Source organism: Pelmatolapia mariae, linkage group LG7 (assembly GCF_036321145.2).
Source record: "Pelmatolapia mariae isolate MD_Pm_ZW linkage group LG7, Pm_UMD_F_2, whole genome shotgun sequence".
NCBI lineage: Eukaryota > Metazoa > Chordata > Actinopteri > Cichliformes > Cichlidae > Pelmatolapia > Pelmatolapia mariae.
The window spans coordinates 12862501-12879496 of record NC_086233.1 but is presented as its reverse complement, the minus strand read 5'-3'; the positions used below and the strand labels follow the sequence as shown (position 1 = coordinate 12879496).

Below are 16996 nucleotides of genomic sequence, written 5' to 3'. Positions count from 1 at the left end.
TTAAAATGCTATGACAGTTATACATTAAGAAAGCAGAGAAGAAAATAAAATAAATATTTCTATCTATCAGTAAACAGTTATACTTGGGTATTGGACAAGGGCACAATTTTTGTCAGTTTGCTTCTTTACATGACCCCAGTGGGTTTTAAATGAAACAGTTAAGATGTGATTTGAATGCAGACCTTCAGCTTTAATTCAAGGGTTTTAAAAAAGTATTTCACTAATTGTTATAAATTACTGAAATATTTAGTAATAATACTATAAATTTCATATACATGGGCCCCATTTTTTTAGAGATAAAATATGTGAAACGTTGCAGAGAGCTTTTATAAAGACACATAAAAATATAAGTTATGTTAAAACTTGCATGTTAAAAAATACTTCATTGTACATCCACAATATTCTTAATATAGTCTGGTTACAGAGTTTAAATTCCTCCCTCAGTGTTCCCTCTGTGTGATCCAACTTCTCTGGATATGCAAAGTACTATGGTACAGGAATGACATTCCGACTCGCACCAAACACTTTTTTTTTTTTTGTAACAGTGTAGATAGCAAAAACTTGTAAGATAAACAAGTCAACAGTCTTCCTTAAAAAGCAGGAATCCACTGGCTAGCTCAGAATCACCAGAAGGTATGGAAGACAACTAAAGTGGATGACTGTAGATTATTCTCCATGATTAAGAAGTTTAGGGAAACTCCTTCACAACATCTTGCCAAGTCAAGAACATTTTTGATGATGTAGGTATATCGTCGAAGTCTGCAATCGCAAAATTCTTTCATGAATGTAAATACATAGGATTTTTACAATAAGTTGCAAACTACTGCTTAGAGTACAAGTTCACAAAGTCAAAAAAATATCTCAAAGAAAAAACTAAAATATAGTTGAGCCAGAATAATGATAAGATAACTATAACTATGGTGAAGAAAAGTGGCAGCTCATGCATACCACATCATGTATAAAACATGGTGAAGGCAATGTTATAACATGAGCATGTTATGAAACAGTCACAAGATGTTTCCACTGAAACAGTCACTAGTGTTTAAAGATGATCTGACAGGGGATAGAAGTAGCAGGATCAATTCTGAAGTGTACTATACTTTCAGTTCAGATTTAGCCAAATGTTGCAAAACTGATCAGATAAAAATTCATAGTGCAAATGGATAATCATTTTAACCATACTACAAAAGCAACCCAACAAATTTTCAAGGCAATGAAATGGGATATTCTTCAGTTGCCAAGTCAGTCTTGTGTTCTCAACACAGCAGAACATCTTTTTAATGGCTAAAGGCAGAACTTAGGGCAAGCAGACCCACAAACAAGCAGCAAATTAAGGTAGCTGCAGTAATAGCCTGGCAGAGGATCTCAGTATATAAAAACCACTAAACAGGTAATGCAATACTTTTGTTAAACCATTTCAAGTAAAGTTTAAATGCTGCACTTTAATTCCAAGGGTTTTCTACAAAAACAAAATTTGTATTTCTTTTGTTTTATCTATAAAACTCAAACATGTGATATGATAATTAAATTTTATATATCTTAGATCTGCTGCACATTGTTAAAGATACTTCATTGAGGTAACATCATACAAAAATAAATCTTTCCTGCATCCATTTCAAATTAAAAGCGCTCAAGTCTTTCACTCAACAGAAACACTGGCCTTTAGGTTTTGATTATGTCATATTTGTATGAACTTGCTGTAGACAGATTTGAATGATGAAATATTCAAATATTGCAAATGATCTTTTAAAATAATTTATTGTAAGTACCATTTTTCTTGAAAGACAAGAATTTTTTCTGAGAGGTATTCATTTTCGATTTCAGTGAGCTGTATACACTTTCTATTAACATTTTATTTTTATTTATTCTTCCATTGCTTCCATTGTCATATTTAGGACCCAGTAGTGTTGGACTTTGATGCACACTATATAACACACAATAGTGACATCATATGTTCTGAAGTATTTACCATATAGATTTAGCAATTTTCTGGGGTTTTTTTGCCATTTCAGAAATACATGCTAGATGTCTCCTAAAGGATTGGGTTCATATACTTCATGGTTCAGATTGAAAATTAATTCATTAATTAATCAATTACCTTAGAGTTTATGGCAAGTGTCTGTTGGAGTTGGGTGCATCTCGGCACTTCTTTGAATGAGCACTTAAGTCACTGGTGCCACCGGTGGCATTCAGACGACCCCGGGCACCCTGTGTGGCACGTTGGCTATTCTCCGCCAATGACATCACAGAGACAGACTCAGTGTCAGACTGTACACTGTTGCTCCAGTCATTACTCCAGCTGCAGAGACAGGGAGGGCGTTGTTTACATAATGACAGTGTTTAGGCCTGTAGACCGTTAAAACAATTAATATGGGAAAAATTTCTGCACTGAATAGCTTCTCTCTGTTATCAAAGTGTGTTTTGTATTCCAGGTTGAACAGGGTATGTATGAACTATGTATGAACATGTATGCAATTCATGCAGGGTTCAGTGCTAGGACCAATTCTATTTACATTATACATGCTTCCCTTAGGCAGCATCATTAGAAGACATAGCATAAATTTTCACTGCTATGCAGATGACACGCAGCTCTATCTATCCATGAAGCCAGGTATCACAGACCAATTAGTTAAACTGCAGGAATGTCTTAAAGACATAAAGACCTGGATGGCCGCTAACTTTCTGCTTCTTAATTCAGATAAAACTGAGGTTATTGTACTCGGCCCTGAAAATCTTAGAATTATGGTATCTAAGCAGATTCTTACTCTGGATGGCATTACCTTGGCCTCCAGTAATGCTGTGAGGAACCTTGGAGTCATTTTTGACCAGGACATGTCCTTCAATGCACATATTAAACAAATATGTAAGACCGCTTTCTTCCATTTGCGCAACATCTCTAAAATTAGAAATATCCTGTCTCAGAGTGACGCTGAAAAACTAGTTCATGCATTTATTACTTCCAGGCTGGACTACTGTAATTCTTTATTATCAGGATGTCCTAAAAACTCGCTGAAAAGCCTTCAGCTAATCCAAAATGCTGCAGCAAGAGTACTGACAGGGACTAGAAAGAGAGAGCATATTTCTCCTGTATTGGCTTCCCTTCATTGGCTTCCTGTTAAATCCAGAATTGAATTCAAAATTCTGCTCCTCACATACAAGGTCTTAAATAACCAGGCCCCATCTTATCTTAATGACCTTGTAGTACCATATCACCCTATTAGAGCACTTCGCTCTCGCACTGCAGGCTTACTTGTTGTTCCTAGAGTATTTAAAAGTAGAATGGGAGGCAGAGCCTTCAGTTTTCAGGCCCCTCTTCTGTGGAACCAGCTTCCAGTTTGGATTCGGGAGACAGACACTATCTCTACTTTCAAGATTAGGCTTAAAACTTTCCTTTTTGCTAAAGCATATAGTTAGGGCTGGACCAGGTGACCCTGAATCCTCCCTTAGTTATGCTGCAATAGACGTAGGCTGCCGGGGATTCCCATGATGCATTGAGTTTTTCCTTTCCAGTCACCTTTCTCACTCACTATGTGTTAATAGACCTCTCTGCATCGAATCATATCTGTTATTAACCTCTGTCTCTCTTCCACAGCATGTCTTTATCCTGTTTTCCTTCTTTCACCCCAACCGGTCGCAGCAGATGGCCGCCCCTCCCTGAGCCTGGTTCTGCCGGAGGTTTCTTCCTGTTAAAAGGGAGTTTTTCCTTCCCACTGTTGCCAAAGTGCTTGCTCATAGGGGGTCATATGATTGTTGGGTTTTTCTCTGTATTTATTATTGTGCGATCTATTGTACAATATAAAGCGCCTTGAGGCGACATTTGTTGTGATTTGGCGCTATATAAATAAAATTGAATTGAATTGAATTGAATGCAATTTAAAATGCAAGTGTTAATTCTGTCATCAGGAAAAACCAGTACCCGGTAAATATTTTCTGATCTTATTCACCTTTTATCTTACTAGATGAAACAATTTTCTACATCTAAAGAGGAGTGACCTTTTCAAAAGCATAGCAAAATAATAGTAGAGTAGTTGTCTGCATTGTTCACCAGGAGGTGCACACACCAGAGTTTAAATCCTGTGCACTGTGCGGTGATTTTGCTATGGGGACAGAAGGACTTGAGTCCATTGGATTTAGACCATCAGGACTAGCACACATTGACTGAGGTATAGTCAGTGCAGACCTTATCTTATGGTACCTCATGACTCAGACTTTCTTGATGAGCTGTGACCTCTGCCCCAGCTTCCTTCAAAAGGCCTTCTTTCCCTCCTTGATACTTAAAAAAGATATTTAAAAACAAAGTGGTTTCTTGGCTCTTATTCTTGCCTTCTTGTTCCCTAACTTGAATATCCTTAATTTTTGTGGATCCGAATTTGTTTTGGGGAAAATGGTAAACATGTTATATTCTCACTGCATATGATGCTGGATACTGCGTTTGCCTCTGAAAAAAGGCAACCAATGAGAGAGGTTTGACATACAGGACATAGTACCTGCTTCCCAGACAAAACTGAGATTACACTTAGTTTAAAATGCATAACTTTGTCAGTGTTTACAATGGGAGGAATCTTGGAGTAATTTTTGGCCAGGATATATCCCTCAGCACACACAATAAGCAAATATGTAGAACTGTCTTCATTCATTTGGACAATATCAGTAAAATTAGAAATATCCTGTCTCAAAATGACGCTTAAAAGCTAGTTCTCCCATTACTCCTAACACTGGACTACAGCAATTCATTATAATCAGGTCGCTCTGAAATCTTCCTGAAAAGCCTTCAGTGGTTCTAGAACACTGCAGCAAAAGTAGTAATAGGAACTAAATAAAAAGAGGCCCTATTTCTCCCATATTAGGTTCTCTTTATTGGCTTCCTGTTATTCTAAAAGAGGAGCCTGCCGACTGACTCCCTGTTCCAGGAGTTTTATCTGTCCTGCCGTTCTTACTATGTCAAGTTGATAGCCTTTCCAGCAGACCACAGCATGAGAGACTTGGAGAAGTCATCACAGTACTGTCCTCAACCATGGCACACCCCAGGGCTTCGTTCTCAGCCCACTCTCATATTCACTTTTCACACAAGACTGCACCCCTATTCATAACACAAATTTTATATACAATTTTGCAGATGACACAGCCTCCCACAGGTGGGGATGATAACCAATAACAATGAGACAACCTACAGAGAGGAGGTCCAGGGATTCACATGTTGGTTTTAGAACAACCACTTGCTCCTCAGTACCAGCAAGACAAATGAGCTTGTTGTTCACTTCAGGAAACATAAAATGGATACATCACATGCCAGTGGACAAGCTCTTTTTGATTCCCTCCCCTCTGGCAGGCTCCCGGTCATGAGAGCACAGCAATTCTGCTCAGTCTAATCAACCCGACTTTCCTCAGGTGATAGGACAGAGCAAATTTTAGATTTGTTTAAATCTGGAAACTTATGTTTACTCAGATGACTATTTTTAAACAATTTTTACTTCTCTTAGGAATGACTTGTGCTCCTTATTATGATGATTTATTTTCATAAAAATATATATCATATTGTACAACAGACTAACTGGACAGGAGTGGAGAGACTTCAGAACCTTAAAACCTCTGCATTTTAAGATTTCTGGAACATTCAAGTACTCCAGAAACAGTTTTCAGTAATTCCACAGCTACACAGAAAAAATAACTGTTGATAATTAATTTGGCAAACTCATTTTCCAAGTTATAAAAAAGTTCTGTTTAAAACTGTGCTTATGTTGATGCCACAGTATAACTCAGTTTAATGCTGTGAACTGTCCTTGTCTATTACAAATGCTGTAGTATCTTAAAGGGTCATCTGATTGTTGGGGCTTTCTTTATATTACTGTGGGATGTTTATCTTACATCATAAATCACCTTGAGGTGGCTGTTGTTGTGATTTGACACTATATAAAAACTGAATTTGATTTAATTTATAATAACTCATGTCTGGGACCTTCACTGAAAGTTCCTCTGTAGAGGAAGCAAGTAAAGTCTGAGGGTTATGGCTCGCTCATGCTACCCTATGCTCTAATTATGGGGGTATCACAAAGCTGGGTATTGGAAAGGAGGGTTTGTCTGTTAGTTGAGCCTCAGATTCTGGAGAAACATTGTGGTTTTTGTGCTGATCATGGAATGCTGAACCATCTCTTTAGACTCTTAAGGATATGTGAGGGTGCATGGGAGTTTTACCATCCAGACTAATTCAAACAGTGTCTTCATGTTGTCATAGCACTCCTTTAGATAAACAGAATGGGCAATCGGCATACTTGGTTTGGCATTTCCAATATGGAGTAGGACTGCCTTCAAGCTTCTTTGTGAAGAATCAATGAAGAGACGCCATTCAGCCGGAACATGCTCTTGTGACAAACTGCTAAATGTTGATGTTGATGTTCTGTTGATGTCATGATAATAGCACAGTGAGCCATCAGGAGTGAAGAACGCTGTCAAGTTATGACTTTGACTTCTGTAGTGAGTTAACAGTAACACCCTTGGTAAGCACATCCTTCTGCTTAACCATCAAAGCAATTAAGTTCCGCTTTGTCTTTCGACAGATTTAGACCACAAACAAGATTGTTCAACTCTACTTGTGTAAAAGTCTCTGGTTCTGAATCTTCATTGGTCACGTAATCAGGATCTGATGACTCTGGATTGTAACCAGATCCGCCTTGACCATGTTCCTTACCACCTTCTACAGAAGCTAATCCATCATGTGGTCATCATGAGGAACAGACCTTATTGTAGAATCCAGGCTGGGATATATACAATTTTGTGCTTATTTTTTCAGAGAATCCTATTGTCTTCACATCGCAAAAATAGCAATCATTGAGATGATCTCACGGTTTCTGCCACACCATCAGGATTGCAAATAGCATTGCTGCTTTTCGCACATTTAGCAAGTCCATTGGAACAACTGTTGCAGGTGAAATGTTGACCCCAAGATTTATCCTGGTCACCCAGTGGACAGCCAAAGTACAATTTGTATATCTTCTTAAGGTCTGCGGTAATTAGGCAACGTTGTGCTTTAGTTGTGAATGAACCACCCAAGTAACAGAAACTGTCTGGATGATTAATACAATTTCTAGGCATGGTAACAACTGAGATCAATTGCAATTAAAGTCATGCGTAACATAAAACACAGGGAACTGTCGTTAAATCTGGAGGCTAATTATACCAACTATCACCTACTATCGTCATCTATTCAGTTGTGTAAATCCACAAGAGCAGTAAAACTTAGAGCAGCAGTAGCCCAGCTCAGTTAATCACAGTCTGTGAAAAATCTGCTGGAGTTCTCAATAGAAAGTTCTTTGAGTTGTGATTCTTTTCCCTATTGACTACGATTTTAGGGTTCCTCCATGTGCTGAATCCCACTTTAATCCCTTCCATACTCATTTTTGGTTAGAGGCAAGAAAAAGTTTGGTTTTTTTTCCTTCTTTTTCAATTTCCATCTTCTACTAAAGTAATTCAAGTATAAGCTGTGCTAATATAGCGCAAGGTTCAGTTAACTTTGTACAAAAACTGCTGGTTGAATCATCTTCCAACAAGCAACAACTTTTTACTTTCTTAATTGAAGTATATTTCAGAGCCTGTACTTTTTCGCTTTTATTTGAGTAAAGAAGTTTAATTAGTAAATGGACTGATTCTTATATAGCACTTTTCTACTCTTCCGGAGTACTCAAAGCGCTGTATACAACATGCCACACTCACCCAATCACACCCATTCTCACAAGCACTTTCTCTATACGTAGTGCTTTCTAACTACATTCACACACATTCATACTCTGATGGACGCATCGCAGAGCAACTTGGGGTTAGTATCTTGCCCAAGGATACTTGACATGCAGACTGGAGGAGCCAGGGATCAAACCACCAACCTTCCGATCAGTAGGTGACCTGCTCTACCTCCTGAGCTACAGCCACCCCTAGTACTTCAAGTTTTAATGGAGTTTTTTTTTTTTTAACACTAGTGTCTGTACTTCTAAGTAAGTACAGAATGTCTGTATTTTTGCCACTCTGGGTGAGAGTAATATAAAGCTTTAGCTTTATGTAATTTCAAGACTATGATCAGTATTACTTTAGTAGTTAATGCTGTTTTTAGAGCAAAATCTATTGTTCACTAGTTTTTTCACAAGTTAATTTATTTCACTATCTAAAAATGGAAGGCAATTTCCAACTATTTTTCAACTAACACTTGATTTTGAGAAAAGTTGGTCAACAAACGGTTATTCAATTTTGGAAAAGTTTGCTGGATGGATTCTACTCAAATTTAGAACTTGAGAAGTAATATTTACAACACAGATTAAAAGTAAAGCTCAATTATACCAGGGAAATCAAATTCCCCCACTGCTTTTCTTAAAGTGTGCACTGTATATTTCAAGCGATTAATGGTTCTAATCACCAAAGTCACATATGTGCTAAACAGTGTCCCACGTACCCTACATAGTATCATTTGTTCTAGCAACAAATTCAATTACTACATTATACATAGTGTCCTCTTGTGTTACTGGACCCCAACCAAGTAGTAACCAAGTTGTAACTGAATAATATCAAATACCCAAAGTGAAAATATAAAGTCATTCTCTTACCTTTGACTGGAGATGTTGGTGAGTGTGGTAGGATCATGCACAGATAAGGTATATTTGCTTGTGGAAAAGTTTGTCTCTGTCTCCTTTTCAGCTGTATGCTTCATTGTCCTTCCATTATGTTGCTATAAACAGAAAGCAGAAACCACACTGACAACTGTTATGAATTTACAAATTCAAATTTTGATTCCTTTTATTTGATAACAGTAACAGCATACACCAATAAGCTGCAAATCTTGAAGAGGCAAGTTAGAATTTGGGCGTCCAGTGGTAGAGTTTGCCACATTGGAGTCAATACCAGTACTGGTATTCTTCCTCTTATTCCTTAGACGTTGCCTTAAACGGTCCCGTAGTTTCTTTCTCTGCTTCCTGTTTGTAAAGAAACAAAGTAGATCGTGAAAGAGCCCAGATTGCAACTTGGGTACATAACTGATGGCAGTCCCACATAAACAAAAAGATAGTAAAAGTAATTCATAGTTGATTCTAGCAAAAGTAATTTATGTTTATAACAACATTGTACAACAGTACAATGAATATGGTTGTATTGTCCACTAGCAACACAAATTCCTCAAAATTCTCTCAGCCCAGTTGGTTTTACTGTATCTCTGATCATTGATCTGTGGATGATGTCCAGCTTTATAGGTAACTTTAGAAATGTTATAATGCTTTCACTGTGTGAAGAAGTGCCATGGATGAATGTAACAGACTTTTGTAGCTAAATCACAATTAAAGACACATCATCTCATGCTTCCAATTGGATATTAAACAAACATACATTTTCAATAATAAAAATTGTAAAACTAATAGTCTATACTAATGTTTGAGCCAAGGAGGTCTATTGCACAATTAAAATTGTACAATTGAGCATCTACTAATTAAAATACTTCAGAGTATCTCATCTTAACATTTTTTTATTCTTTGATCTGAATACTTTCTTTTATTGATGCCCCTTCTTTTTTATACATTTTGCATTCATTTATTCAACCACAACTGCAAAAGAGAAACTGCACCCTGAATCTGGCGGTACAATATGAAACTATAATAAAATCAGGGAGAGTACCTACATGTTATACAATGAAAAACAAAAAATGGCATTAATGACATTACTTGGTTTTGCAGTAGGCAACCACACACATGATTCCAACGACTAGGAGCGCAATGCAGATTCCGGTTATTGTTAAAATACGTTTCTGATACAGCTCCTCAGCTTCTGAAAAAAAGGACAACCATTCTTTAAAACATTAGATCTAAACACACACAGTCAACCACAAACACACACAAAGACTCTGTCAGCCCTAAACCCAAACAATTTTTTAAAACGACTCTGTAATGCAGTTTTTATATTTCTAGCGACCACAGTCCACATGCAAAGATTTGAAGAGAGATAAATCTGTGTCTTTAATCTAACTGAAATGTAATTAATTAGAGGGAAAAGGGCAGTGGCAGGTGTATTATGCTCTTTGATTCCCATAAGCTTATAATTCATATAGTTTTTTTTATTTTTGTCCAAAATCAATCTAATTTAAATCAGTCGTAGAGGTGAGAAATAACAAAGTACAAATACTTCATTTCACATCACTGCATACCTTCAAATATCAAAGTGGTTTGAACCTAAACAGTTAATACACAAATAGGGATGGGTACCAGGTGCCATTATGGCACTAGTTCTGACATAAACGGTAGTAACCAGACCGAAAAGCAGCGCACATTTCGGTGCTTTATTTCGGTGCTTTTTTTCCTGAGATATCATACACTTTGGATTCTAGCCAATCATTTTACCTTTACAAAGATAGTAGCTGGCGGGCCCAGGTACGTACGTTCTTTTAGAGCAGAGCTACAGATTAAAAATGCCCAAGGCGAAGCGGACAAAAGTCTGGCTGTACTTCACAGCAAAAGATGCAAACTCAGCAGCCTGCAACAAGTGGTTTAAAGTGATACTGTGCAAAGGAGGTAACACCTCGAATCTGATGAAACACCTGGCGACGCATAGCGTTTTTTTAAAAGCCGAGAAATGCACCGTATTTGATAGCTTGCTGCAAGACCTCACACCAAGCACATCTACTGCGGGTGTGGTGCCTGTTATCGGACCCGGAGTTAGCAACATCCCCCAAGAACCCGTAGATGAGAGTCCTGGCCCCTAGCCCTGCCAGTGTAGCAGAAATGATGACGGATGATGATGGCAGCAGCAGCCGTTCTTCTCTGGGTGAGTAGCTTAATGTTGTTTGTGTGTAATTTACGTTGAGTAGGCTAACCACGTTATAAATTAATGCATGTAAGGTGAACTAGCAAACATGTATGGCAGATACTCTCTTCACCCCTGGCCAAAAAGGCTAAAATGACCAAAGAAAAAGTGGAAAACAGCTAAACATGAGAGGTTTTTGGACAAAGTTTGTGTTTTTTCCATTGTTTAAGCACTGCTTCCAGCCAAGAGTGATACCATATATGCCCTATAGCTGCAGAAAAGGCTAACATTGTTATTTTTTTTACTTAAAAACAGCTAAACATGAGAGGTCTTTGGACAAAGTTTGTGTTTTTTCCATTGTTTAAGCACTGCTTCCAGCCAAGAGTGATACCATATATGCCCTATAGCTGCAGAAAAGGCTAACATTGTTATCTTTTTACAAAAAAACAGCTAAACATGAGAGGTTTTTGGACAAAGTTTGTGTTTTACATTCTTTAAGCACCGATTCGAGCATTGTTTAAGCACTGGCACTGTTTCAAAAGTACCGGTTTGGCACCGGTATCGGATAAAACCTAAACGATACCCATCCCTATACACAAAAGACTATCCTAATGGTGTATCACTAGGGATTATCACATATAAAGTGACGGAAAAGGCAAAAACATGTAATTTATGCATAACTTATTGTATGTTTGTTTTGGGGGGTTTTGCCACATCAAAACGAGTGTCAATGTACATAAGATGTAGTTGTGATACTTCAGAATCTAGCTAGACCTACAGAAGAGGAGCGAGCGTAAAAGGAGTAATGTAGCAGGTAAATTAAAATGCAATGTTTCAGTTAACAAGTATCAGCAAACACACAAACTGTTTGTGTGCAGCCTGCACACTGTGTCCACTTGTGTTTCCCAGGTAGAGGAAAGAATGAGAGCAAACTTCACACAGCGATGGAGAATGATAAGAAAGATAGGCCAAGAGAGGTAGAAGAGAGGTCACAATTAAAGTTAAGGGCTACTCAGTGACATTTGATAAACTTGGCGTTGGAAATCAGCCAAAACAATTCATGAAACATCTGCTTACATCTTCTTGAATTCAAATGTGTAAATCCACAAAGATCACAAAATCTCAGAGCCACAGCAACAGAACAGATCAGCTGATCACAGCCAGTGTACAAAGAAAATCTATTGAGGCTCATGTAACATATGTGTTAAATACTTGTGAATTTCACCCAAAACACCTTTTTTTTTTTTTAATTAAATATTTCATTTTGCATTTTAATCTCCTGCCTGTGTGATCTGAGTCTGTGTGTGTTCGTGTGTGTGCGCTGCATATGACGTAGGCGCGTGCATGTGTGCCCCGGTCACAGCTCCTTTCAGCATGGCCGGAGGAGAGGTGTCCTGGCAGACGCGACACACACAGCTCAGACCTTTATTTCTGTGTTGCAGATGTGCAGTAAAAAGCCAAAGACCCAGTGCTGTCTCCTGCCTCTTACTTTCACGCCAGAACACAACGCATAGACAGACGTAACATACAGACAGGTTACATTGGTGCCGTGACCCTTTGGATTCCTCAAGCATAGACGTCATCTCGATCACCGTGGGGAGCTCTTCGTAATTGCCCTTGTTCCAAGTTACTTTTCCTAACTTGTGTGGGACTTTTTGAATGAGCTTGGACATTTAATCTGCTCAATTCTGATCCTGAATAACATTAAGTGTTAGTTACAAATACTGTGTTTGATTTTGTACAGTTACGCTATTTGGAATCTTGATTTTTTGTGATTGTGCTTCATTCATCCTTATGGATTCAGCATCTGGCTCGGAGGCAACGGGTGTTCCTGATGGGGAGGTTTCCTCTAATGTGAGTTTGGGGGCGAGGGTGGCTTCTTGGGGATGGGGTTCAGACACCTAAAGTTGGTGTGTCATTTGCTTCCAAGTTTTGTTCGACCCATCTCCAGGTTCCCCCCTATGACATTCAGGCCCCGCAGACAGCTTTCCATGCTGAGTTGAGTACACTCAACTCAGATTTGGCCAATCAGATTGGTCAGTCCATTGTGGCCCAGCTGCAAGGTGATAAGGGGGCCAGTATGTCTACTGAGGCCTCTAAGGCTAAGCAGAGACCTCCTGAGCTAAATTTGTCTGGGGTGAAATTTGTCTTGCAATCAGACGTCAAGGAGCCGCCAGTTTTCAGGGGTGACGGCAGTGATAAGTTCTCCATTCATGAATGGGTGGAAATGATGGAAATGTACTTTGTAAAACGCAACACGCCAACATATCAGCGATCACATGACATATTGGCTAGGTTGATGGGGAAGGCTAAGGATGTAGTGAAGGTCACCCTACGTCACAACCCCTCACTTGACCGTGTCCAGGTTCCTGCATTGATCTTTGACATCCTAAAACAGCACTTTAGTGTACTGACTTACTCTTCTATGCCTATGGCGGACTTCTATAACACCAAACCATTACAACATGAGGGAGTGGTGGAATATTGGATAAGGCTAAACAATGCTATCGACATTGCTGACAAGTGCTTGCGTAGGCAGGGGCGTAATGTTGAGGATCCGGGACGTGAGGTTTCGATTATGTTTATCAAGTATTGCCCTGACCCCATCCTCTTGAACAGGCTCAGCATCAAAGCAGCTGAGGAGTGGACAACCACTGAAGTTCAAGAACGCATTGATAGCTTGCAGCGTGAACTCAGGGCACGCACTCAGAGCAGTTCCCAAACCTCACAGAGGCACGGGGTCAGCCACATCTGCTCTGTCATGCCTCAAGAAGTGATGGCATCACAACCTGTGCAGGCCAATCCCGCCTTGCAGTCTCAGCCTACAGCACCAGCCTCAAACCTCGCTTGTCAGCTTTCGCCCACAGCGGCTTGCTTCTCTCCTGTTCTAGCTGATGTCTGGGACATCAGTGTCTTCTTGCCCGGTGCCTACACCTACTCCTCAGTTCCAACAGTCTCCACCATCTCTTGTGACCACTCAGTCTGGTCAGCAGTCAGTTGGTTGCGAGCTTGGCTCGACTAACACCCAAGCTTTTGATGTGACTGGCATGTGCGCTCTGATCAGCCTCTTGGATCGAGTGATGGCACATCAGAATGTGCAGACTGCAGCCCCTGCATCTGTGTCTGCGCCTTTGCAGCGTTTTACTCGAGGGCCCTTTTCTTAAGAAGAATTGTCAGGTCTGTGGCAATACTGGTCCTTCCACTCACATGCACTGCAGGAGAGAGAATCTCTGTCTTGCATGCTTTGCTCCTGGTCATTGGAAAAGGGACTGTCACAGTCGTCGTGAGGGACGGGAGGCCGGAGCTGTCGCGAGGCAGAGTTGGCCTTCGGAAAACTGAATCACCCACACTTGGAGAGGGGCAGTGTGGGGGATGAACCTAATACCCTCAATCCTGATGAATCAGATCTTGAACTTCTTTATGTCAACACCTGTTCAACGATGCCAGAGGGATACCGTGTCGCGGAAGTGCCTACGTTCAGCGAACTGTTCTACACCCAGGTCGCAGTGAATGACACGGTTAACTTGAAGGGCATGATGGATTCTGGGTCCATGGCTTGTACTATGAGTGAGGAGGCAGAGAGTTTACTTAGAGAGGCTGGAGCACTTGTGAGTGGGCCGCAGTCAGCAGAATGAATTGTGCTGGTTGGCTGTGGTGAAAAGCAGACCCACCCAAAATGTGTCTGCGATTTGACACTTACTGTCCACGGCGTGAAATGCATTGTGCCAGTTTTGGTAGTGTCAGGCCAGCATGATGAACTCATCATCGGCTCCAATGTCCTCAAGTACCTGATGCGAGTTATGAAACACTGATGACTATTAGAAGCTTGTGTCTGTGGAGAGCAAGCACTCGCTCCTTGACTATGAGCACTTCTTGGACATGATGTCGTGCACCAACAGATGGAGGGGTGAGGAGGTTCCTGACAAGATCGGCACTGTGAAGCTGCCTTGTGCTGTGACACTACTCCCACAGCGTGAGCATCTGGTATGGGGCATGCTCCCCAGCAATGTGCCAGTCTCTCCAGGCAGCACGATCATTGTGGAACCTTGCACCTCTGGGTCTGGGCAGAGAGACGTTCTTGTTGGTCAGGTGATCACATCCATGTGGGGTGATCGGTGGGTGCCATTGAAGATAACCAATCTCTCCTCAAAACCAGTAACCTTGAAACGCAACTCGAGGGTTGCTGTTGTTTCATCTTGCCTTGCAGTGGAGGACCTTGATTTCCAGCAGGACTCTTGCAAGATGGTGAGCATGGCCCAGGTACCAGTCAGTGGGCCAGTTGCCATTGAGGCTGACTTGAATGTCAGGTTGAGTTCTCTCGGTTTGGGTGATCTTGACATTGACACATGCCATGCCAGCTTACATTCAAAGAGAGAGCTTGTTGAGCTAGTTGAGCAGTATGAAGACATCTTCTCTAGACACCCGCTTGACTGTGGCAAAGCTAAACGCTTTGTACATCGGATCCACCTGACTGACGAACGCCCATTCCGCATGCCTTACAGAAGAGTACCCCCTGCTCATTACCAACAACTAAGGCAGGTACTCACTGACATGGAGGAGAAAGGGATTATTCGCAAATCCATCAGTGAGTATGCATCCCCCCTCATCATGGTCTGGAAGAAGGACGGTGGATTGCGGATTTGTATGGACTTCCGGTGGTTGAATGCACGAACTCTGAAGGATGCACACCCACTCCTTCACCAAGCGGATTGCCTTGCCGCGCTCGGAGGCAATGCTTTCTTCAGCACAATGGACTTAACCTCTGGGTTTTACAACATTCCAATGTGCGAGGAGGATAAGAAGTACACTGCTTTCACAATGCCTGTTGGCCTGTACGAATACAACCGGATGCCACAGGGGCTCTGCAATAGCCCAGCTACATTCATGCGCATAATGTTGAACATCTTTGGTGACCTCAACTTCACCAGCCTGCTCTGCTACTTGGATGATCTCCTGGTCTTTGCTCCCACTGAAGAGGAAGCCCTGTGCCGGCTCCGAGTGGTTGTTCAAAGGTTGAGAGATAATCTCAAGCTGAGTCCCAAGAAGTGTCATCTGCTGCAGAAGTCAGTCAGGTTCCTTGGTCATGCCATCGACCACACCGGAGTCGCTGTGGACCCAGCTAAGGTGGAAGTGATTTCCAAGATGCCAAAGGAGGCTCTAATAGAGAAGGATGGTTGCACCCCTTCTGTGAAAAAGATTAAATTCTTTTTAGGAATGGTCTTTTTCTATCAGTGCTTCATTCCTGGTTGCTCAGCCATTGCCAAGCCTCTGTTTGCTCTGACAGTTGGCCAGAAGAGGAAGGGACGGACTAGTCAGGCTGGGAGAGGTGCCGGCATGTTCAGGAAGTTGACTGCTGCAGATTGGAGCCCTGAGTGCGAGAAGGCCTTTAACAAACTGAAGGACGACCTCCTTAACTGTCGTGTTGGCTCATCCCGACTTTTCACGACCGTTCATTCTGTCTGTGGGTGCTTCTCTGGGTGGACTGGGAGCGGTGTTATCACAATTCCCTGTTGGGAGGGGATAAGGCACGCCCTATTGCTTTCGCGAGCAAAGCGCTAAGCAGGTCACAGCAGAGGTACCTGGCCCATCGCCTTGAGTTCATGGCTTTGAAGTGGACCATCTCTGAGAAATTCAGCCACTGGTTGAAGGGGCACGAGTTCACAGTGTGGACTGACAACAACCCGCTCGTTCATATATTGACCAAGCCCAAGCTGGATGCTTATGAACAAAGGTGGGTGGCCAAGCTGTCATCTTACAACTTTGATTTGAGGTACATCCCAGGTCAAAAGAATGTTGTGGCAGATGCACTCGGTCGTGACCCCTTCACCTATTCTGTTGGCAGGCAGTTGCTTCAGGAGCCCTATGAGCACTTGGTGCAGAATCCAGAAGGTGCAGCGGCTCATGAGGTGCAGGACGCTTTCAGGTTTGGTGTCCAAAATCTTCGGGTGGCCCAACAACCTGCTTCAGCTCTGACCTCAGTAGAATTCTATAGTTCATCTGAAGTTGAGGCTACCTTGCTTCACCACAGTTACTGGGAAACCGCTGCAGAGAACAGAGCTGCCTCCCTTCTCCACCTCGTTCAGCAGCTGCAACCAGTTGGCAATGTATTGCCATCACTTACCTTGCATGAGCTTGAGGACCACCAACTTCAGGATCCAACTATCTCCACTGTCCTGCCAATCGTAACCCGCAGGAGGCGCCCTTCCAGACGTGAGAGACATGATACGGATTC

The 16996-nt window shown here is 41.3% G+C and overlaps 1 protein-coding gene across 6 annotated transcripts in view; it reads right to left on the bottom strand.

Annotated features, from left to right (window-relative positions):
* nrg1 (neuregulin 1) overlaps positions 1-16996 on the bottom strand; it is a 71542-nt gene that overhangs the window by 20935 nt on the left and 33611 nt on the right. For 2 of the 6 annotated variants that reach the window (XM_063477939.1, XM_063477940.1), the window contains exons 5-8: positions 9690-9792; positions 8801-8951; positions 8586-8707; positions 2099-2299 (exon numbers count right to left, since the gene is read on the bottom strand). In XM_063477939.1, coding sequence (XP_063334009.1) covers positions 2107-2299; positions 8586-8707; positions 8801-8951; positions 9690-9792 — 569 coding nt within the window. In that variant the 3' untranslated portion in view covers positions 2099-2106. The remainder of the gene's footprint in view (positions 1-2098; positions 2300-8585; positions 8708-8800; positions 8952-9689; positions 9793-16996) is intronic. The other 4 variants (XM_063477934.1, XM_063477937.1, XM_063477935.1 and 1 more) reach the window with 2 other exon arrangements.